Source organism: Marmota monax, unplaced genomic scaffold, assembly GCF_021218885.2.
Source record: "Marmota monax isolate L192 unplaced genomic scaffold, Marmota_monax_Labrador192_F-V1.1 WCK01_AAM20220418_F8-fsc00120, whole genome shotgun sequence".
NCBI lineage: Eukaryota > Metazoa > Chordata > Mammalia > Rodentia > Sciuridae > Marmota > Marmota monax.
In genome coordinates, this window is record NW_026694424.1 from 1,399,121 (window position 1) to 1,421,028 (window position 21,908).

Sequence of the window (21,908 nt, forward strand, 5' to 3'; positions counted from 1 at the left end):
TTTATCCCTGAAGAGATCTTATGGGACTTGCTTTTACTAGTGAAAGCCAGCAGGGAGATTCTGGAGAGTGTGGAATACATCACCATTTCAAGATTCCCTTCTCAGGTACCATGTCTTCCCTCAAGATGCTCCAAGTTTTTGAAGTAATGGAATTAAGACAGGAGTCAGTTTTAGAAAAAGCCTAGCAGTTTATTTCTGGATGGTTTACAAAGGGATGCTTGTCTCTTTACACCTTCTCAGGAGGGTCTGCAAAGCAGCTTCAGCTGCTCTCTGGACACTGATACAGTGGTCTTGCCGAAGTTCTTGGAGACCTGAAATGGAAAGAAGAGCAAAGTTAATTAAGGAGAGAGAGTCAGGGTCCAGCAGGAAAAGCAACCCAAAGCAAGGTCCACTTTACACAGCACTGGAAGGTTAGCAGAGGGTCAGGCCTGTGAGCAACTGTTTCTCACACTCATGTTTTACTCTAAAAGGCAGAATTTGGAGCTGCAAGTTGAGGAACTATTTTAACATTGAAATAGGGGAGAGGGTGTAGTTTGGTGGTAGATGTATGCTCAGCATGAGCAAGGCCCTGGGTTCAAGGCCAAGCACACAAACAAACAACCCTGACCTTTTGATCGGTAGGGGTAGACACAACCTCCAGCTGTCACAGTCTGATGGGAATGCTGTCTGCAAAGGGGTGGAGCTGGAGATTATTTTATGCACCATGGAAATTCCAGTGTTTAGAGAACCTCAGAGACAATGATTGGGAACTAAAATTTTCTTTTTCTAAGTTTACATGGAACTTGGAGAAATAAAAGTTTCTCTTTCCCTCAGAATGGAAACTAGAATGGTACTCACGTGTGATCAATTGTTCTCTCTCTAATAACGCCACGTATTGGTTGGTCAAGTTGAGAACAATGGCATCTAAAGTCAACAGGAGAAAGAGTTACTGGTTTCATCAAAGGGGAGGAGTAGATCATGTCAGACTGCCCACCTGGCCAGAAGGTAAATGGTCTAGTTAATGAATGAGCAAATTAAATAACTTTCTGTGAGTCCCTTATAGGATGATGTGAGTGGAATCTGTATTGAGCTTTGAGAACTATGTCTGGAAGTGGTCACTCATCCAGAGAGTATTGGGAAAGTATTGGCCCTGGGTGGGGTGTGGGTGCAGGCATTGGGTTTCAAACTTGTTTAAGATATGGTTCCTGTATTCAAGAACTTGTAAGGTATAAGGTGGCTAAGCCAGTGGGCCTGTCCCCTGTAGGCTGGTTAGTCAGAACAGGCTTCAAGATAAAACTTGGGAATTTTTATAATAGAAAGATCTTCCAGGATTCAATTATTTCCCTCTTGATAGAGTTGACCAAGAGGTGACTCACAGATGCCTACTGGTTCCCATTATCAGTGTCAGCATGTTTTCCTCTTATATCACGCTTTCTGCCCAACCTCTCAGTTTGAAGTGAGTTTAGAATCTGGAGTATGGTTCACGTTAAGGAATGAAGTGAAAGGAAGTATTTAGGCAGAGGTGGCAGGCTTGGAACAAAGACTTGGGAAAAGCAAGAGCAATGCTTAGGATGAAAGGAACATGGAGGGCTCAAGAGGGAGAAGAGTCTGATGGGAGGAAGAGCTCAGGATTGGCAAACCAGAGGAGGTGATAGGTTTTCATTTGCAAGAGAAAGCAAATTCCTTTGAAGGAAGTTGTTGCAAGACATAAAATGACTTTATTCTCAGCCTTTCTAAAAATTTTCATACCAGTAGTAACAGTGTTTATGCTGGGGTAGCTTAAATACTTAGTCCAGGAGAAAACTTGATAGGGAGGATAGACACATCTGAGAGGGCAACGTGGATGTGAGCTCACCTGTGAGCTTGAGGGCTGCACTTCTGATCACCTCCCAGTTGCTGTTGAAGAAGGTGAATGAGCGTGTGTGAAGGATCCACAGAATTTCTTGGTTTTTCTTTGCCTAGATGAGATGTGTATCACAAAAAGGGCGACTGGAAAGGGACGATTTACTACATTCTGCATCTTGCAGGCCCTCAGAAGGGAACCCTAAAGGCCAGTGGACATGCCCACAGCTAGTCATTGATTTATTAACGGATTGAAAATTGTCTTGTGGGTACTTTGATCTCAATTTTATCAGGAAGGCACTGGGGCTGAAGGAACTAATCAACGGATGTGAGTCGCATGAACCTAGAACAGGTCCTACTCAGGACTTGAGCTGGGGGGAATGTTGGGGGGATATCAAGAAACACTGTGATCCTTTCAGGACAGTGGTGGCGCTGGCCAGAGATTCCTTGCTATGTTGTTTTAGGTTCACCCTCTGGGACTTGTCTATACTCTTGTTCTGCCATTTTCAAGGAAGCATTTCTGTACTGTACACTCACCAGTTTCACACAGAATTGTCTATAGAAATCCCTGGCCCTTAGTAGATCCTGATCAAGGAGATGGTCTAATACCCCATAGAGCTCCTGAAGGCCCAGGAAGGGGATGCAGATGACCAAGACATCACGGCAAGCCTGGAAAACAGTGTTCTGTGTCACAGTCCATAAGGCCAGGGCCCTCCTCCTACAGGGGAGAAGTGCTGACTCGTGTTTGGAAAGGAACAGTGTAAGTCAGTGTGGTTTGGAGGGTGTACAGTCTCCCTGGTATTTTCCCAGTTTCAAGGATGGAGGAGGAAACTTGGGAACTTATTGTAAGAATGTACCCAGAATTGGAGAAGCAGTTTTCAGGTTCACCTTTGTGGGGGTAGGGTGACTTCAGATATGGCTTCTAGTCCCGCTAGACCAGGCTTATTGGTGCTTCTCAGCCCTGGGGAGAGGAGGAGGTCTGGGTGTCTGTGGAGGGTCACTTACAGCTCCAATCTTGGGATTGGAGTCCCAGAGGTGGAGAAGGAACGAGATCATGCTCTTTTTTATTTCTTCAGCAAAAAAAATCTTCCACCTTCTTCCTGTTAGGGATGCCAGATCCTCAAATAACAAGACGGAAGTCAGTCTCACATCATCTTGCTCCTGTGGTAACAAATGTTACTTTCTCACAGGCCAGTCCCTCCTGGACCTCTTTGGTAACCTCCCCAACCTGCTCCACTTCAGCAAAGGAAGGCTGGAACTTAGGCACTAAGCACACTATTGCCACCACCCCTGTGTATTCTCAGAATTCTCCTCTTTCTCTCCTTGTAATGCATGAGTTAAAAAAACCAAGGGCCTGGAGTTCAGGTGATGCTATGGAACTAGAGACTCGATTTTTGTCTTTGAGTAGGTAGTGGGAAAGTGTGACGACAGGAACAATTAAAGGTGTCTGCAGAGGTCCGAGAGGATTCCAGTTAGCTCAAGTACATAACATTATCCTAGGGATATGGGAGCTCTAATCTAAATTTTCCCAGGTCCAGAACTCCCCTTCAAGGTGCCAAATACTCAGGAATTTGGGCCTTGGGTCTCAGTTAAACAAACAAGTTGTGAAACTTGACTGCTTTGTTGTCCAGGAGGGTAGGAAATGATTTAAAAAAACAAAAAACAAAAACAAAGGGTAAGATTATGGAGCAGGGCAGCCTCCTATTATTTCATATGTTCCAGCAATGAAAGAAAATAAAGTGAGATGAGCTTTCTGGACAACTCCCGCCCCCCGCCCCTAGGCCTAGAAACCTCCTTTAAAATACTCAAGAACACAGAGGGATAAAAGCGAAAAGTAGGCCTGAGTAGCATAAAATTATTTATCTAAATAATATCTAAACAATAAACATGAAAAGGAAGATGATATAGATCATCCAGAAAAATAAAAATAACTCATTAGGGAAAGATCAGAATAATTAAACAAGCACACCTGTGCAATGGACATGAAAATAGGAACATCTTAAAATATATTAGGAATAAGGCCAAAGTGTATTTTTAAAACATCTCTTTGTAGAAAAATGGAGAAAATCAAAACAAAGTTCCAAAAGGTAAAGAGGCATTTATTTTAAAAAAGGAAAAAAAAAAAACAACCGAAAACCAAAAACAAACCCCCAAAACCAACTTTGGAATTTTATAACATCAATAAAGATAGGATGATGAGAAAGCAGAAGAATTGGCAAAAACATTTTAGGGTGTCAGGAGAGATAGTAGGAACTATCTGTCAAATTCAACGTGTTTGGTTTTCTGTTAAAAAAAAAATGGATTCACAGAGAGTAAAGTGATGACTCAGGATGACATGTGGGAAATGACAGCAGGAAGGTTCCAAAGCATGGGAAGGCAGCCACGAGTTTGGTTCTACCATTGCACTGGAGCATCGTCATGTTTTGAGAATTACCAGGAAGTATTTATATACTTAGAAAGAGAGACCGCACTAAGGGATTACAGAGTTGTAGGCTTAATCTGTAGAAAAGTACAGCTCTAAATCTAATGAAAGAACACTACTGGAGAATAAATTGTATGCCATAACTAAGACCTAAGTTTTGTCAAACTTTACTTTCATGCATATGTGATGGTATTGATGGCTATTAGGAATGAGAAAGATCCAATCTAACAACCAGCTAAAATTTAGATTTTTTTTTTTTTCTCCTGCAGTAGCACTGAGAAACTTTATAGGGACCACAAGATCTTAGGTAGACTTGGGTTTTACTGTAGGCCCAGATTCAAGAAAAGTATTATTAGTTCAACAGCAACCCCAGGAAACCCAACACGTGGGCCCCCCAGGGGTAACTTCAGTCCTTTGTTAAAGGTTGCAATCGGTAATTTGTGGAATGAAAAAAAGAATGATAGCTATTTTTAGAGAAGACACCGAACTGCGTGGGAGCCCAGTAAGCACTTTTGAGGACAATTTGACAATTAAAAGTGATATTGGTAAATTATAGAAACTAGCTGGGAACAACAACAACAAAAAAAGCAGAAAGCTCCTTTCGAAGATGAGGTTTAGGCTAGCATATAAATCGGGGAAATTTCAAAAATAAAAAAAAAACTTGAGAATGATTGACTGTGGGCATATATGGAAGATTAGAATCTACAGATGCATGGTTAATAAATTGCCAGAGAGGAAGAAAGAGAAAGATTTTTAAAAATTGAAGCAAATAAATAGGAAAAGGTTGGACTTGAGAGGTAATTTTTCTTCAAATGGTATTCAATACTTCTCAGGCCTCATTTGGAGATCTGACTCAGACAGAGGCTTATAAAATATTTAATGAGCAGAAAAATTAGGTTTATGATAAACAATGAAGGAAACGAAGACTTTTCAATCTGGAGACTGGAAGGTAAATAAGTAATTTAATAAAGTCTTAATGTTAATGAAAATGCACTGCAGGAGGCAACCAGCAGCTTGCCGTCAGACAACAGAGCAAGGTGAAGCAGATATAGATCACAAAATAATTGATCTAATTTGTTATGAAATTGTATGATTTTTCCATTGATGGTGTGAATAAACCAAAAATAAATAATAAACTGTAGTTTTCTGGAAGGTGTAAAAAATTGACCTTCCCTGTGTGGGATTGTTGATTCATCCTTTTGGAAGTTAAGGCTGTGAACTACATTGGGAGTTGGCAAACTTTCTCTCAAAGGGCCAAAAGAGTAATCATTTGTGGGCCATGTGCTCTTTGTAACAGATAATCAGCTCTGCTGGTGGAGGGTGAAGGCAGCCACAGACAACATGGAATCAGTGTGGCTGTGTTCCCATAAAACTTCATTGACAAAACCTGGGTTTGGTCCGTGGGCTGTAGCTCACTGACTCCTGAATAAAATGAGACTTTGCATTTTGCATGTGGAAAAGACAGTGTCAGAGCAACATCATCTTTATTCAAGGCCTAGTTTTGCACTGGGTTCCCCACAAAGCCAACCTTGAAGTGAGCATTTAGGCTCAAGTAATTTCTTTGGGAGGTGACCACTGGAAGCAAGCCTGGGGAGTGGGGATGAGATAGGGAAGGAAAGAGAACTAAGAAAGGGAGTCTTAGTGAGTGCATAAATTACAGGAGCAAGTGGTGCTCCATCTGATCCTTCCTTTTAAGGAAGCTGGGAATCTAGTTTGGTGTTTCCCGTTATTTGAGGGTCCTTTCCAGGGCTTTCTTTCCCCAACAATACTAGCTCATCCTGCCTACATCAGTCATGATTCCCAGGCCAGGGAGCACCCTCAGGTAGACAGAGACAAAGCAAGTCATCGTCCTATATGAGAATTGTTGGCAGGTGACCTCTGGGCTGACCAAGGAATATTGGTAGAACACAGACGTCTTCTACAAGCAGTATGTGAATGCTTTTTCTGTTTACTCACTCCTGGGGAAGGAAGATTCCTGAACAAGCTCACTTACATCTTCAAAGAAGGTTCTTGTTTGCAGCACTATTTCCTTGAAATAGAAGCTCACGTCTCTGTCTGTAAGTAGCTCCAAGACCTTTTTGAGAGCCTTCAAGCTTTCACAGACGACTTCAGTGCGAGCCAGGTGATACAGGCCTCTGATGATAGATTCTAACATTATCTGCTTATGCTTCTTCACCTATTTTGAAATACAGTCTCTTAATCTCAAAAATTCCTCTATGTGTATCTGGAAGGCTGTAGGAGTTCCCAGGCAAGGAGACTGAAATTCTGTTAGGGTCACACGTACTTGAACCCAAGAGCCACTACACTTCAGTAATATATTGGGATTTTTGATTAATTTCTAAGCAACTACCAGGTGTGGGTTAGTAAATAATTATTTAAAAACTACTTAAGGGATGTATTTTCCCCGTGAACACCTCTTACCTTATAAGGAGCCCCACATGCTGTGTTACCGAGCCCTCGGATGGCCATTTGCCTCAGCGTGGCATTGGAATCCCAGGCACTCTGATCCATCAAGATCAGCACGTCTCGTAGATTCCCCAGCTTCCAAAGGCTTGGCTCCTTCATGAGCTGAAATCAACACACTCCTCCCCTTTAGTTAGGGTCTGACCTCCCTTTCAAGAGGGTGCCAAATGCATCTTAAATACGAAGAAAGGGCCTCACTGCTGCGTAGTAGAGAAGAAAACTTTTGGGTGAGCTAGCCGGTTTTGTAGAGGATAAGCTCCAGCTATGACAGCCCACAGGCCAAGGTTATGTGGTCATGAGAACCAGGATACCTGAATAAGAGGATTTTCCCAGTCTCAGTGGGAAAACGGGGCAGAGAAAACAGCGATTACTGATGACGTTTTTTCTTTGGAGTGTTGGGAACAGTCTTCCTGGAAGGGTCAGTAATGTTATGATTGTTGGTAATTTTTTGTTTTCTCCCTCCCAGGTTTAGTTCCCTCCCTTCTTTGCCCTGGAAGGTTTATTTCTGCAGACAGAGGGCAGGGTGTGTTTGAGGGAGTGTTCTTTCTCTTTTGCTCCCTGCTTAGGTATCTCTGGCAGGAGCTATTTCCTCTGCTACTGAAGTTCCCCTTGAAGGTCCCCATTCTATGGTTTCAGCTCTTACTGAGCACTAGACCCTGAAAGAAGTACCCCAAGAGACCCACTGAGCGTGCTTTGATGGGTGCTCTCTCTTGCCTCAGAGAAGAAAGCTGTGCCGGTGATCCGGTAGTTCTCTGAGGAGGAGGTGAGGGATGGGAAGAGTTGCTCCATGATGTCCAGGATGACTCCACGCTGCCACACCAGCATGCTCCTGCAAAATGCAAATTTTAGAAGAATCTTTTTTTATTTTTCTCTAAGCAATGGAGGAAATCTTAGCCTACTTGTTCCTCAGGCAAATTATCTAAAAAAGAATGCTTGATGAAAGATCATCAAGCCTTAAATTTTAAAATAGCCCATTCAACTATCCAGTTTAAATGTCATTTGTCTGAAGCTGTTCACTTGAATCTTCTCCCCTTTTCTTGAGGGGAGTGAGGAGTTTGGGGCTGATCCTACCATCTCTTGCTCTTTCTTTCCTGTGTTCTTCTTTGATCATACATCCTATGTGAGCCAGTTGTTCTCAGTGAAGTTGCCTGTATTGCACTTCTATTCTTTTCTTTTGGTTTTTCTCTTTTACATCTGGTTCTAGACAATGTACATTACCTGGCCAGTGCACATACGCCTATGTGATGGCTATCAAGACTGCAAAGGAGGGTCCACAAATTGTCCCCCTCGTCAGATTCTTTTGCAAGGCCTTCTTTCATGGCTTGTGCTTGTAAACATTTCAGAGTTGTAGTTGAGAGCCTAAAGGAGACAGTAGGCATCACAAAAGTAAGTCAGTCCCAAACAGGAAATTGTGAAATCCCAAAGCCACTCTTCCCGCTCCCCATAATGCTCGGACAACCCTGGATTTATGGATGTTGTGCAAGAGAAAAACAGGCAGCTTTGCTCTCATACTTTATTCTTGGGATCAAAGGAGACGTCCAGATGATATGGGCTAGTAAATATTGCCACCAAATCTTGTCAACCTTCTACAAGAAAAAATGAAAACAAAAACCCCTGAGAATGGAAGGTGAAAAATACCCTATTTCACTGATTCTAAAGTAGCCTCTGTGAGATCAGGATTCATCTTGCACAGGATGGATGGTATGGTACACAGTTACTGTTGGCTAGACAGTGGTTGTGACATGGTAACTATGGTTTGTGCATTCACATGTATGTGGTTGGATTCAGGTATAGCTCTTCATATTGTTTTCATTTTAGTCAAGTTGCATGTGTTATTGTAACTGCATGTATTGAGTCTACATGCCTTTTAAAACACTTTTACAAAAGTTGCACTATGATTTGACATTGGAATGAAAACTTATGCAAAAGGTAAAGGAAACAGTGATGTTATATAGGTTGAAAATCTCATGCCTAGTAATCCTTGATGAACTCATTTTTTAGTTTATGAATTATATTTTGATATTCATGATATATGTGACACAAGTGGTCAAATTACCATTTAGATAAAAGTTGATTTACCAAACAATTGTTTTTGATTTTTGGGGTTTTTTTTGGTTTGTTTGCATTTTTTGTTCTTTTTAGTTATACATGACAGTAGAGTATCTTTTGACATATTTATACAAACACGGAGCACATCTTATTCTAATTAGGATCCCAGTCTTGTGGTTGTACATAACGTGGAAATTCACTGTGGAATATTTATATATGTACATCGGAAAGTTAAGATTCATTCCACTCTCTTTTCTTTGCATGTCCCCTCTACCTTCCTTTGTTCCCCTTTGTCTAATCTACTGAACTTCCATTTGAAGAGCTCTTTTGATAAGTGTAAAACAAAAATTTAAAAATATAAGTGGCAGCTGCATGGCCGGGCTGTTGGCACCACAGTCTCCTGTGGTGCTCCTCAGACCTTCCCCCAACAGAAATCCCCCAAAGCAAAAAACAGACCTATCTGGAAGAGATGTATTTAGAAGACACCATCCGATTCTGTCCAAAGGAAGAAAGAGAACGTGAACAAACACCTTTCAGAGATCAAAAGACCAGAAAGGGGGATTTTGTACCTCCTTCTGCAAGCTCTTTAAAAAGAAGTCCAGTGGATCAGAATATAAGGAAAAACTAATAATAAGAATCCCTCGGGGGATCCTTTATCCACCAAACAAGATTTCTTCAGAAACTGACTTGCCCTTGCAAATGACCTTGACCAAGGAAGCATTTATATGTGACACATTTAAAGTTGTATTGTCAAGTGGTAAGATGAGGATAAATAAAGCTTGTGTCTATCTGTGTACATATCAATGTATAAATCCCTGAGGAAAGCTAAACTAATATAAATATTTACATATGAAACTAAGTCAGCATACATGACATCAAAGAGATGAAGATTAGTGTACAGTTAAGACCTGTCTTTTTGAATCACAACACTTGGGAAAAGGGAAATGAAGACTTTTTTTTTAATCTCATTATAGAAAAACACAATAAATTTGGAGGAAAATAAGTGTATATAAGAAGAAAAAAAATGTATGTAAGAAAGCATTGACTTATGGCTTAGTTGATATCTTTTTCTCCTTTCTCAATGGTACACAAAATAATGTTGTTTTTTTCAGTTACTGAAGTCTAGATTTGATGAAACATGGCATTTGTTTGTTTTTTCCTTCTTTCCCTACTGGTCTTAATATCACAGAATTCCAGCTTTCCTGGAAAGACCCTGACAAAGGAAACCAAACGAGCAGAGTGGGCCCTTTGGCCATATTCCCTGTGTGCCCGTTTTGGCAGCCACAGTGGGTACTGGGTCAGGGAAAAGGAACTGCAGGGCCTGCCATCAGAGCCTCAGGACAGTAGGACCTCATTTCTTAAAAATATTGGATGCCCTGCCGACAGGTGCAGAGCCTGGCTTTCACAGCCCCTCTTTAGGACTCTGCCTGTGGAGGACAGCCCTGAAACATTCTCCCTGCCAGGGCATTTACCTGCAGGGGTCTGGCATCTGCTGCCGTTCCCCAGGCTGCATCACGCGCCTCCTGTGGCTCATGAAAGAAGTGGGCATCTTCTGGCCGAGCGTGCAGCTGACCAGTTTCAGGAGGAGAGTGAACAGCTCTGGGTACAAGCCGGTGACAGGGGTTCCCACTGAGATCACTTCATATATAGCACAGGCCACCTGAGGGGACAAAGCAAGTCAGTCAGATGGCATTCTCTTCTCCAAGACCATCTTCTCTGGGGGCTGACCTTCAAGTTTGTTTTCTCCCCCATTGATTGTTTTCCAAGTTGACAATGCTCAGGATAAAACAGAGGAAAGGGGGGCTTATTTATCTGTAAATGTTTCTCTCTTGGGACTGCCTTGAGAACATCATGTCTATCATCATTGGAGTTTTTCAAAAACCAAAAAGTGCTTTGGTTTTCTTGAGGACTAATTTGGAAATATAGATACATAGATTTGCTCTGGGGCAGGTGAGAACTGTGCTTCCCCAAATGATCAGCCACAGACAAAATTACTGCCTTATTTGTCTAATACGAACTAGGGTAGAGTTAAAGTTAGCATATGAGAAATACGAATAAAGCCACAGAACCAAGTTCCTGGTGGGAACAGATCATGGAGTAGGGAACGGTTCCAGGCAGGTGATGCAATGTTGGACTCACAGAAATTACTTCTTTCCCAGCGACGTCATCTTCTAATCCCATCTCCAGTTTCTCTATTAACACTCGAATGACTTTGCCAGTGGAAGCTGGGTTTTCAGCTAAGGCCTTCCACAATGTCTTTGTGTCCCTAGGGTGTTAAGGTAGGAGGTTGAAAGATAAGACGCAACTCCTTGGACTGTGAGCTTTTCCATCTGACTCTCTCCAACCACATTATTCTTAATTACAATTTCAAGGACAGATTAAGAAGCTGCATGTCAAGGGATACTAAAGATATTTTATTTAACAATCTATCATTCTGGCCTTGGATTACCAAGGATTGTTAATGTCCATTAAGATGGTAACCTCTCACATAGGTGCATCCTAGGCAACAAGAAAGGAGAGAATATTCACCTTTTAATATCACTTATTTCTATGATGCATATATATTTTGAAATTATAATTCTTTCCACATTTTTATTGGTGCATTATAGTTGTACATAATGATGGGATTTATTATTACATATCCATACATGCACACATGATAACAATATAATTTGGCCAATGTCACTCCTCAGCACTCATTCCTCTTTCCCCGCCTTCCGCCCCGCCCCATTTGATTTCCATGAGTTACAGTGTGTGTGTGTGTATGTGTGTGTGTGAGTGTGTGTGTATTTTAAATCTCAGTACCATTCAATAAAAAAAAAAACACTTGAAAAAACATTACTTGTGATTCAAATACCAATTTTTAAATTATCCAACCTTTGTTTTCAATCTTTGCTATCTTTCTCTCAAACAGTAAATCCTTCCCCAAGGCCTTGCAGGGTAGCTTTTCCTGGGAGAAAGTACCAGTTCAATCAGAATCTACCTGTCGAAGGGCAGAGGCTTCTGTAAAAGGTTGACAACAACGGCATCCATGTGAAAGCTGGCTATCTGGGAGATGGCTTCTAGTATAAACTGAAAACTTTCCTCCTTTTGTCTGAGGATTGGCATGTGGTGGTAAATTATGCCCAGGATCTCCAGTAGCTAAAAGGAAGCCAAATAAAACATTATGTCACCTTTTTTCACTCTACATGAATGGCCCAGGGAAGGTACCTCAGCACATTGTGGTTGGGTGGTTGATGAATTATAAATAATGTTTAAAACAAGAATTGATTCTATGCATGGCTTATTTCTCACTCAAGAAAGTTACTGGTGAATTGGGTGTTTATTCTTAGTTCAATTTAGGAAACAGTCAGTGAAAGAGTGTATTACGCCAGGTACTGTGTTGGGCACTGTGGGTGATATACCAAAGATGAAAAAGATGCCGCCTCCTGCAAAATGAGCCAGTGATCTGATAAAGGCTATCAGTTGGCTGCCCAAAGGAATGTGCTCCAGGTGATACAAGGCAGATGGTATACAAACGGTGCGTAGAAATGATAAGGAAATCGAGAAGCAACTGAATCACGCTGGAGGAGACTTTGGTCTGCGTCTTAAAGGAACTGTAGTAATTTCAAAGGGCAAGGTGGAGATGGTGAGGGAGGGCATCCTGTCAGGAAAAAACAGGTATGGACGTAAAATAAGAAAACATGAAAATGGACAAAGCACAGAGGATTTTAAGGGCAGGAAAATTATTCTGTGGATATTATCATGGTAGGTACATGTCATTATACACGTGTCAAAATCCCTGGGATGGGCACAGTGTAGAATGCAGTTCCTTAAACCTTAGAGTCACAAACTCTATGGGCTTTGGGTGATATTGATGAGCCAATGTAGGTTCAGGGAGGATAACAAATGTACTATTCTGGAGGTGGCTGTTGATAGTGGGGGAGACTGAGCATGTGTGGAAAAAGGGGGGACTGTGGAAACCCTCTGCCCAGTTTTTCTACTGAAACTAAAACTGCTCTAAAAAAGAAAGTCCATAACAAAAACAGCAGGAAAGCATGAACATGAGAAAATGCCAACAAGATTTCTGGAAAAAAGACAATGACGCAGTTCAGAGAACTGAGAGGATGATGGGGCATGAAGGGCAGATGCCTTGATAGAAGAGATACAGCCAGGCAGATCTCAGAGGGCACTGACGGCCACTTCACTGAATTTTGATGTTAATCTGAGGACAATAGGGAAAGATATCATACATTTGGATTTTTTGATGTGGACAAGGGCATGTATCTAGGTCAAATAATGTTTCTTGTCTTAGAAATTTCTCTTATTTAAAATGTATAGACATTTTGAATTAAAAATTTATTTTAAACACCACATTTTCTCCTTATTCCTTAATCATAAATATCCCTTAGATATAATTATCACTTCAGTATCACTGAAGTTGTGATACTTGAAGAGGATTTAATTCCCTGTTGGAAGCCTTTAAATATTCTTTGAACAATTCCTTAAGCTAAGCACAAACACACAGACATTTCCTATTTATCAACTTCTAGTCTCTCCTGTCTGCTAGCACGGTAGAAAAGCCCCATGTTTGGAGAGGTTGATACTGGGGATGGAACCTAGGGGCTCTCAACCACTGATCCACATCCTTAGGCCTTTTTAGTTTTTATTTTGAGACAGGGTCTCACTGAGTGTCTGAGGCTGGCCTTAAACTTGCAATCCTCCTGCCTCAGCCCCCTGAGTTGCTGGGATTACTAGTGTGTGCCACGGTGCCAAGTACTAACTAAACACTTTTTTAAAAGTGACTTATTGGAAAGCAATTGGCACAGGGGTAATTTCTAATGCACAAAAGCCATGCTTTCGAAAAATCTTAAAATCTAGAGTCATTCACTCTGGCATACGGGGTGGGGGGGGGCAAGGACTTCTTTCTCCCTTTTTCCTTGAGATGTGTTCATTTAGTTAAAAGTTTCTTTCTTACATGTTAATCTTTGAGTAATTTGTATTCTGTGTCTGACTTCAGGAGAGAGGACAGAAGAATCTCTATTTGTAGCTCTTAATCAAGCTTCTTGAATTTAAATTCTGTTCCTTCTCTTAACTCTTCAGTTGGGAGGAAGGATTGAGGGCTTTTCTCTAACCCACTGGCAGCCTTGCTTACCAGACAGTGCACCCCCTGGTGTACAAATGGAAAGTGGGAGGAGTAGCAGTGGGATGAGAAGTTCAAGGGTATCTACTTGACTGCTGTTATTCTAGCAGATCTAACAACCTCGTTTTCCGCAATCTGAATGGCGCTGAATCAGAGCCACAACCTCTGGTTAAAATGGGGCAGTTTCGAAAGTTTTTATGATCAAAGACCAGAGAAGCAACCGAGGCAGGACTCAACAGGAGTCCTGTTAACACACAACTTGGCTTTGTGCTGAGGCCTTCTGAGGCTGTGCACATAATCTTGCCTGCTGCCCACCCAGGACAGTCTGAGGAGACGTGGCCTGTTTGGCATTTCAAGAGTAGCAGAGTTCTGCTCAGTTGTACAGTCGGTGGTCAGTTCACCTGGTCTTCCAGCGTGGCTCCGTGCTCCCTGAGGGTGGTGATCATCCATATGCCGCAGGCCTTTGTACACGAGGGATCCAGGCTTTCCAGACCATCGAGGGTCTCCTCCAAGAACATCAGGATTTCTTCACTTGGAATGAATTTGCAGGCAATCTGAGAATGTACCCAGAAAGACTCATGTCACCAAACACCTCATTCTATGTATGGACGCTTACAGCATGTTATTTATTTAAGGATATTAGCAACCACTGGGATTTCCAAACAGCACATGACTGAGGCCATTGAAACTAGAGAAAATACTCAAATAAGTTATTGGCATGACCTTTTATCTCTAAGCAATTTTTCTCTGGGCTTGCCTTTTTATCATTTCATATTTATTGAATTTCAAGCTTGCTAAGGCAATTTCCTCTCCAAACCTAAAGTGATAGCAATACTGCATGAGGGAAAAATAATGCATATTTGTACAGCAATTTTTATATTGTAAAGCACTTTCACATACATTTCATGTATCATGTAAATATGTCTTGAGTCTGTTCAAGAATAACTAAGCCTTGAGAATTTGGTAAAACCTACCTACATATAGTAAGTACAACGCTGAGTACTCAGGTAGCTGAAAGTATCCTTATGGAATATAGATTATTTTGGACCCTGTTTTTTTTTTTTTTGGTTTTCTATGCTTCAATAGTAAGAACAGTCAATAAGGAGAGCAACTAAGAACAGAGCAGGGAGGAAGAGCATGAGAAAATGATTAACATTAAACAGGGGCAAGAGGTGGGAGGGAAAGGGAGAGAGAAGGGGAATTGCATGGAAATGGAAGGAGACCCTCATTGTTATACAAAATTACATATAAGAGGAAGTGAGGGGAAAGGAAAAAAAACAAGGGAGAGAAATGAATTACAGTAGATGGGGTAGAGAGAGAAGATGGGAGGGGAGGGGTGGGAAGGGGGATAGTAGAGGATAGGAAAGGCAGCAGAATACAACAGTCACTAGTATGGCACTATGTAAAAACGTGGATGTGTAACCGATGTGATTCTGCAATCTGTATACGGGGTAAAAATGGGACTTCATAACCCACTTGAATCAATTGTATGAAATATGATATGTCAAGAGCTTTGTAATGTTTTGAACAACCAATAGTAAAAAAGTACTGCAAACTATAAAAAAAAAAGGAAAAAAAAAGAACAGTCAATAAAAGTTCAAGAAAATAAAAACTTGGTAATTTTGGTCTCTAGGGACAAGAACTACATGGAATGGTTGATAGCAATATGTGAATATGAGTGTGACACTTGTGTACTTGTGTTGATGAAAAGAGATTGGACAGGCAGACAAAAGCTGGCAGTGCCAATGAGTTCCAGGAACATTTCTAGGCTGTTAACCAAGTGAAGTGGTAATGCTTTGCAGACAGAAGAGCACACCTAGCCACAGTGGACAGCCCCCGTGCATGGCGTGGTCTGGTGATGGTTCATTGAGACCAAATGAGCTCCTTCCCATGAATAATTGCTCATGACAGCCATTTCCTGGGTGATCATGGTTCCAAGCTCAAAGGACTACCCTACTGCTTCTATCCTATGAAGCCTCCTAACTTCTCTCCCCTCTTCTCTTCAGTTTCTCATTATCTCTTCTGCTGCCACCTTGATTCAAGCTACCTCATCAAACACCTGGACCCTTGTAGTCTCCTCCAGACGGACTTCACTAATTTTGTTCTTAGTGAAGTTCTTCAGATACTAGATTCTAGTTTCCCCAAAGCAGCCAATGTGACCCTTTGGGAAATAAAAATATGATCTTTTCTTAGAATCACTATTAGGCCATTGCAGATCAGGAAAATGCATCCTATCCTTGGGCTATTTCACTTCCCTCTCTAAGTATATTATATAATATACTGATTTTATTGGATACTTGATTGTCATCTGTGGAAAAAATTTCTGAGATGCACATGTAAATCTGTGAAGCCTGCATATTTCACACCAGGCACAAATGTATGTACTGCTCAAAATCATTGATTGGCTTTTGATTTCAACAGGGGTACAAACCAATATCCTTAATAGGGTTCAGAAATTTTCTCAATAAGTCCTTAGCTAACTCTTAGATTCACTGCTTACTTCTTTATCCACCTCGGAGCCTTTGTACTTGCTGTGTCCCTAGCTGTGTCTTTCACAAAGGGCTATTTCCTAGGCATCTCTGTGGTGCTCTCCTTGAGAGTGGATTTCTCTAAAGGTTCATTTCTCCTCTATTCCTTATTTCTTCACTTGCCTTTATTTTTCTCAGTTGTCATGACCTGACATTACATTTATTTTTCAGACTCCCTTTACTGGGATGCAACCTTGATGAAGGCAGGAATTTCATCGTCTTCTACCCTTAGAACCTAGAATACAGCCTGGCATATGCAAGGTGCTTAGGAGACAGTAGGTGGATGAGTGCATGATTGAATGAATTACTGAATTGATTGGCAAATCCTCACTATAACTGTGAAGTAATCTATCTTCTTTCTTTCTTTTTGCTTGTTTGTTAGTTTGAAGAAGAATAACCCCCCCCCCCCCCTTTTTTTGGTACCAGGGATCAAACCCAGAGGCACTTAACCACTGAGCCACATCCCCAGCCCTTTTTTATATTTTATTTACAGCCAGGGTCTCACTGAGTTGCTCAAGGGCTTGCTATGTTGCTGAGGCTGGCCTTGAACTTGAGATCCTCCTGCCTCAGCCACCTGAGCCACTGGGATTATAGGTGTGTGCCACTGCACCCAGCAAAAGTAAACTTTTAACATCAAACAGTGCATAGAGTGCATTCAACTGACTCCAAAGCCTTTGCTCCTTCCACTCCCCCCCCACCCCACTGTATCCCACACTGGGAAAGTCTCCTTAGTTTACGAAATTTCTCACACCGTGACACAACCAGTAGCAGCTGTTAAGTAGGCACATGTACCCAAAGTCAATAAATGACAAGACAACAGGTCTTTCATTTAGCCCGAATGTCTAAACTCCTGCTTCCTTCATGATGTGCAGTTCATAGCTTACACATTTGGAAATTAACTCAGGATCATCTTTGTATGCTTTGGCCAATCTCCCATATTTGTTACCTTAGCTATTTTAGCAGAAATCTTTATCTGGACCTGCAGGTCTTCACATTCCAGTCCTTGCTGCAAATCCTGCAGTCTTTCCACTTCCATTTGAATACCTAAAGTGAACAAAGGGGAGAATACATCAGTTCAAAGACCTTACAAAAGTTGAAGGAGCTGGCGATGTGATACTAACTCACTGCTGGATTCCTTAGACACACATTAGGTTGTCTGATGAGATGGTGAATTTAAGAGCAAACATATCCTGAGTAGTTTCTACATGTAAGCACCATGTTATTTACTCTGCATGCAATGATTTATCACTCAGAAAGATCAACTGAGGTAGACTCCTTTGTTCTTGTCCCTATTTTGCAGATAAGAAAACTGGGGAGGAGAGATTTGAAGTCATTTGCCCAAGGTCACACAGTGAGTAACAATTGCAGAGTCAGAATTTGAACCCTGTTCTGTCTGAAGCAAATGTTTAGGCTCTAACAATTCTGCTATATTGCTATTTTTTCTTTTTTTTGGTGTTCCATTTTCAGTGAGCTACCTTGGGGGGAAATAAAAGGTAACAATTATAATAAGAAATTTACATCAGTAACTGCTTAAGTGATTGTTGATATTAATTTACAAGTGGAGACCTAAACAATAATGATTCTCTGGTTGGATTTGAATGCATATTAATTGTGGAGACTGACACTGGAACCACCCTGTGGAGGGCAGCCTAGCCCAATGGAACACATGTAGACTTAAGAGTCAAACACACCTGAGCTCAAGGCCCAGCTACACTTTCAGTGGTCCAAGTGACTGGTAAACTTCCCTTATCTTAGAACTGATGGAATACCATCCATGAGTATTCACAGGTATTTAATTTAGCATCACAATAGTTACTTGGTAGGTGTTTAATAGCACATGTCCCTTCTCTCCCTCTGACATGCTTATTTGGTCAACCAAGGAAAAAGAGTTAGGTTAATTAATAAGTATGGAATTCTTAGCAACAAACACTTTGAGGACTGGAGTTTTGTGTTTCAGGATGTTAAAGAACAGGTAGAAAAATAATAGAATTAAAATTCCTTTCTTCCTTTGAGTTCCTTTCCTAGCATAGTTCTTCTCTTACTGGAATGGTGCCTTAGCACTTTCTTATTTTTTTGGTGTGGCAAAATCATACATCCCTAATAAATTATCTCCCCATATCCTAAGGGATTTTCAGATCTACTCCAACTCTGACAAATAGATTTTTTATTTTTCTTTTGAACTGACTGCCAACCTTATTCACCTACCCCCAACTAAATCCCACCATTTGGCTTTAACACAGTTTCTTTTGTGGTGCTGGAGATTGAACTCAGGGCCTTGCTCATGCTAAGCAAGTGCTCTGTCTCTGAGCAATCCCCCTCCCCAACAACCCCTATACACTTTTCTTAGGTGACTCTTGGAATTGTAACATCTCCATGTCACCAGCATCAGAACAGTACTTAATACATGGAAAAGCACTCAGTAAGTTTTTAAAAACATACTATTTATTTTAAACCCCAAAACGACCAGTGAACATGGGAATGAGGTGGCATTATACCTGGACCAAGTGTTCCCAGCGACAACTGGTCTACATGAACTGGACACACACCATGCAGGGTTGTCCCTGGTGAAACACCTATTGATTTAGCCTTCAATAGAGGACCCTGATTATTGGTTTCAGCCTGAGACAGAAGTTTTTCAATTCCTTGTATTTTCTGATATTGACAGTTACTCTCATATAGTTGCAGAGCAAGAGGAAATGTGGATCTGTAAGCTCATAAGCCTCCAAAGAATTCTTTCTTAGAGAATTCTGAAAGTAACTTAGCACCATCATAATAGTGCAAGTTTCTCCTGAAAAGAATTATGTTAGAGAAAGCATTGCTAATATGCCTAACAGCTCAGTAATTTAAATAGGAGACTTCCAAAACATGGTGCCTACTTTAGATCTTTGTAATGCTCCAGTGTTATCTTAAAAAATAAGAAGTAAAACAAAGAAACGACCCCTCCCAAAGCAAAACACATAACAAAAAAATCCAAACAAATAAAAACCAGACCCAGTGAGGGAAAATATGACTTGTTTCAATCTCAGCAGAGAGACAGATTCTGTGATTATGAATAAGGCGTGAGAACTGAGAAACGGAGAACTAAAGAGGTGGGAGGAATGGGAGGAGACATTCACAGGAAGGAGGGAGACATAGGTACACAAAGAGGAAAACTGAGAGTGAAAGGTTATCATTAAAAAAAAAGAAAAAAAGAAAGGTTATCATTATCTCCCCATCTCTAGGTTTCCCGCCTTTCTCTCACCTTTTACGCAGAACAGGCCAATCATGGAACTCGTGGCTGCCTGGCGGATGGTGGGCAGGGTGTCACAGGAGTGAGGAGCCAGGAGCCCCAGAAGCGAACCGATTCTGAAGTTCTCTGGTGCCTGCAGGACAAAGGAAGCGCCCTGTGTGATGCGGAGGCTGATGATGACCCTGGGCATTCCCACATTGAATCCCAAGCCCCTTATTTTCTCTCTGCAGATCTTTAGAATCAAATTGAAGCATAAATCTTTTCCTAGGAGGCACATGAGAGGAGGAGCCGAGCAAGCGAAGGAAGAGACAGCTGGACAGCCTACCTCTAGGGTGTTTCCCTCTCTCTGGACTCAGGAGGCCATCTCCGTGGTCCTCTGGAAAGCCTTCCACTTTGGGACTCCAAAACCATCAGGTAGGAGCTTTGGATTCAAGAGGCCTCAGAAATCCCTGTGATTGGCAAGCAATGAAATCTGTTTGTTTCTAGGGGATTACTTGCCTCAATATCATTTGTCAGCACTTTTGCCATGATCTGGAAGGCTCTTTCTCTTTCCCACTCTTTCTGTGAAACAAGCCACATTCGGAGAAGCTGTTGGTCAAAGAATAAATGTCCTTTCCTTAGTATTCTTCATATTCATTGGACCTCCTTCTCTCCCTCTCCCTCGCTGTCCCTGTCCTTCTTCCTCTTCCAAACAAGGCTCCCATATCCCCATAAAAATTTCTTAAGAAGGCTGACCCTCTGTCGTGGGGAAGGTGGGTCAGGCAGTGTTTTTTCTGTGAAGATGAGGTAGCTTGGCGGCACCCTTGGGGACAGATCAGGGAGGAGGGGCATCAGTGTGAGTGGTGGTCCTACTCACATTGAACATTTCTTGGCAGTTTTCTGCATCCACATTATCCCATATCATGGACTTCAGAAGTTTCCCCAGAGCATCCATGGATCGTTCGTAGAGAAACTGAAATCAAATGTGAGCGTGTGAATCTCAGGCTTCCGGGAGACAGCGAAGTCCTAAGTGAGCTGTTGGTTCTACTCAGTCCTCACTGCCACATACGTTGATGTGCTCCTTGTCCTTGTCCGTCTCGCCCTCGTTTCTGAGCTTTTCTAGAGGTGGTAGGGGAAGCAGCTTCCGGATATTCTCCTCAAGAATATTAAGGTGGTCGTTTATTGAGAGCTGAGGTTTCAGTTTGCTGAAATGAGAACCATGTGGAGGAATGGATCTTATGACCAGCGGAACCTACCCAGGGGAGTTCTCAAGACCTGTCAATCAAATGGGCCACATTTTCTGAGATCTTGGGATGTTGAAGGAGGTGGTGATGGGAACAGGGAGAGACTGATTTCATAGCATCAGACTGCAAAAAAAGTGAACAAAGGAACTGGAACCCACTTTCCTTCTTTCTGTTTACTATAGACATCGAAGGATAAAACACAAAACCTAACACAACTTGGGAAAATGTGAATGTACAACAAACATTAAAACTTATTTGTTAGAGCATGGGAAGAAGATTAACATTAAACTGGGATGAGAGGTGGGAGGGAAAGGGAGAGAGAAGGGAAATTGCATGGAAATGGAAGAAGACCCTCAGGGTTATAAAAAATTTCATACAAGAGGAAGTGAGGGGAAAGGGGAAAATAATACAAGGGGGAGAAATGAATGACAGTAGAGGGGGTAGAGAGAGAAGAGGGGAGGGGAGGGGGGATAGTAGAGGATAGGAAAGGCAGCAGAATACAACAGACACTAGTATGGCAATATGTAAATCAATGGATGTGTAACTGATGTGATTCTGCAATCTGTATATGGGGTAAAAATGGGAGTTCATAACCCACTTGAATCAAAGTGTGAAATATGATATATCAAGAACTATGTAATGTTTTGAACAACCAACAATAAAAAAATTAAAAAAAATCTATGTAAAAAAACTTATGTGTTATTGAATAAATGTAAATTAAGACAAGAAGATATCACTTGCCAGTTACCAAGTTAGCAAAGAAATAAAAAATGCTGCTGCTGTCAGGGCTGTGTGGAAAAGTTCTTTCAGAGAGCAGTGAGAGTCAGTACTAACCAGGAAACTCCATTTAGATGCTTTTCTTCTTTATGGACTAACTGTGTTTTAAAAAAAATCATCTCTAATTTGTAAATCAATGGATGTGTAACTGATGTGATTCTGCAATCTGTGTATGGGGTGAAGGTGGGAGTTCATAACCCACTTGAATCAAAGTGTGGAATATGATATGTCAAGAAATTTGTAATGTTTTGAACAACCCACAATAAAATATTAA

At 41.4% G+C, this 21,908-nt stretch overlaps 1 protein-coding gene across 1 annotated transcript in view; it reads right to left on the reverse strand.

The window, feature by feature from the left end:
• Nucleotides 1-204: 204 nt before the first annotated feature.
• Mroh2b (maestro heat like repeat family member 2B) overlaps nt 205-21,908 on the reverse strand; it is a 70,278-nt gene continuing 48,574 nt past the window's right edge. Inside the window, exons 25-42 of the mRNA XM_046468302.1 lie at nt 20,683-20,818; nt 20,491-20,586; nt 20,133-20,222; nt 19,647-19,767; nt 17,352-17,449; nt 14,279-14,431; nt 11,739-11,896; nt 10,895-11,021; nt 10,228-10,415; nt 7,925-8,065; nt 7,421-7,535; nt 6,665-6,811; nt 6,237-6,419; nt 2,827-2,982; nt 2,359-2,490; nt 1,835-1,937; nt 838-903; nt 205-311 (exon numbers count right to left, since the gene is read on the reverse strand). Coding sequence (XP_046324258.1) covers nt 205-311; nt 838-903; nt 1,835-1,937; nt 2,359-2,490; nt 2,827-2,982; nt 6,237-6,419; nt 6,665-6,811; nt 7,421-7,535; nt 7,925-8,065; nt 10,228-10,415; nt 10,895-11,021; nt 11,739-11,896; nt 14,279-14,431; nt 17,352-17,449; nt 19,647-19,767; nt 20,133-20,222; nt 20,491-20,586; nt 20,683-20,818 — 2,317 coding nt within the window. The remainder of the gene's footprint in view (nt 312-837; nt 904-1,834; nt 1,938-2,358; nt 2,491-2,826; nt 2,983-6,236; nt 6,420-6,664; nt 6,812-7,420; nt 7,536-7,924; nt 8,066-10,227; nt 10,416-10,894; nt 11,022-11,738; nt 11,897-14,278; nt 14,432-17,351; nt 17,450-19,646; nt 19,768-20,132; nt 20,223-20,490; nt 20,587-20,682; nt 20,819-21,908) is intronic.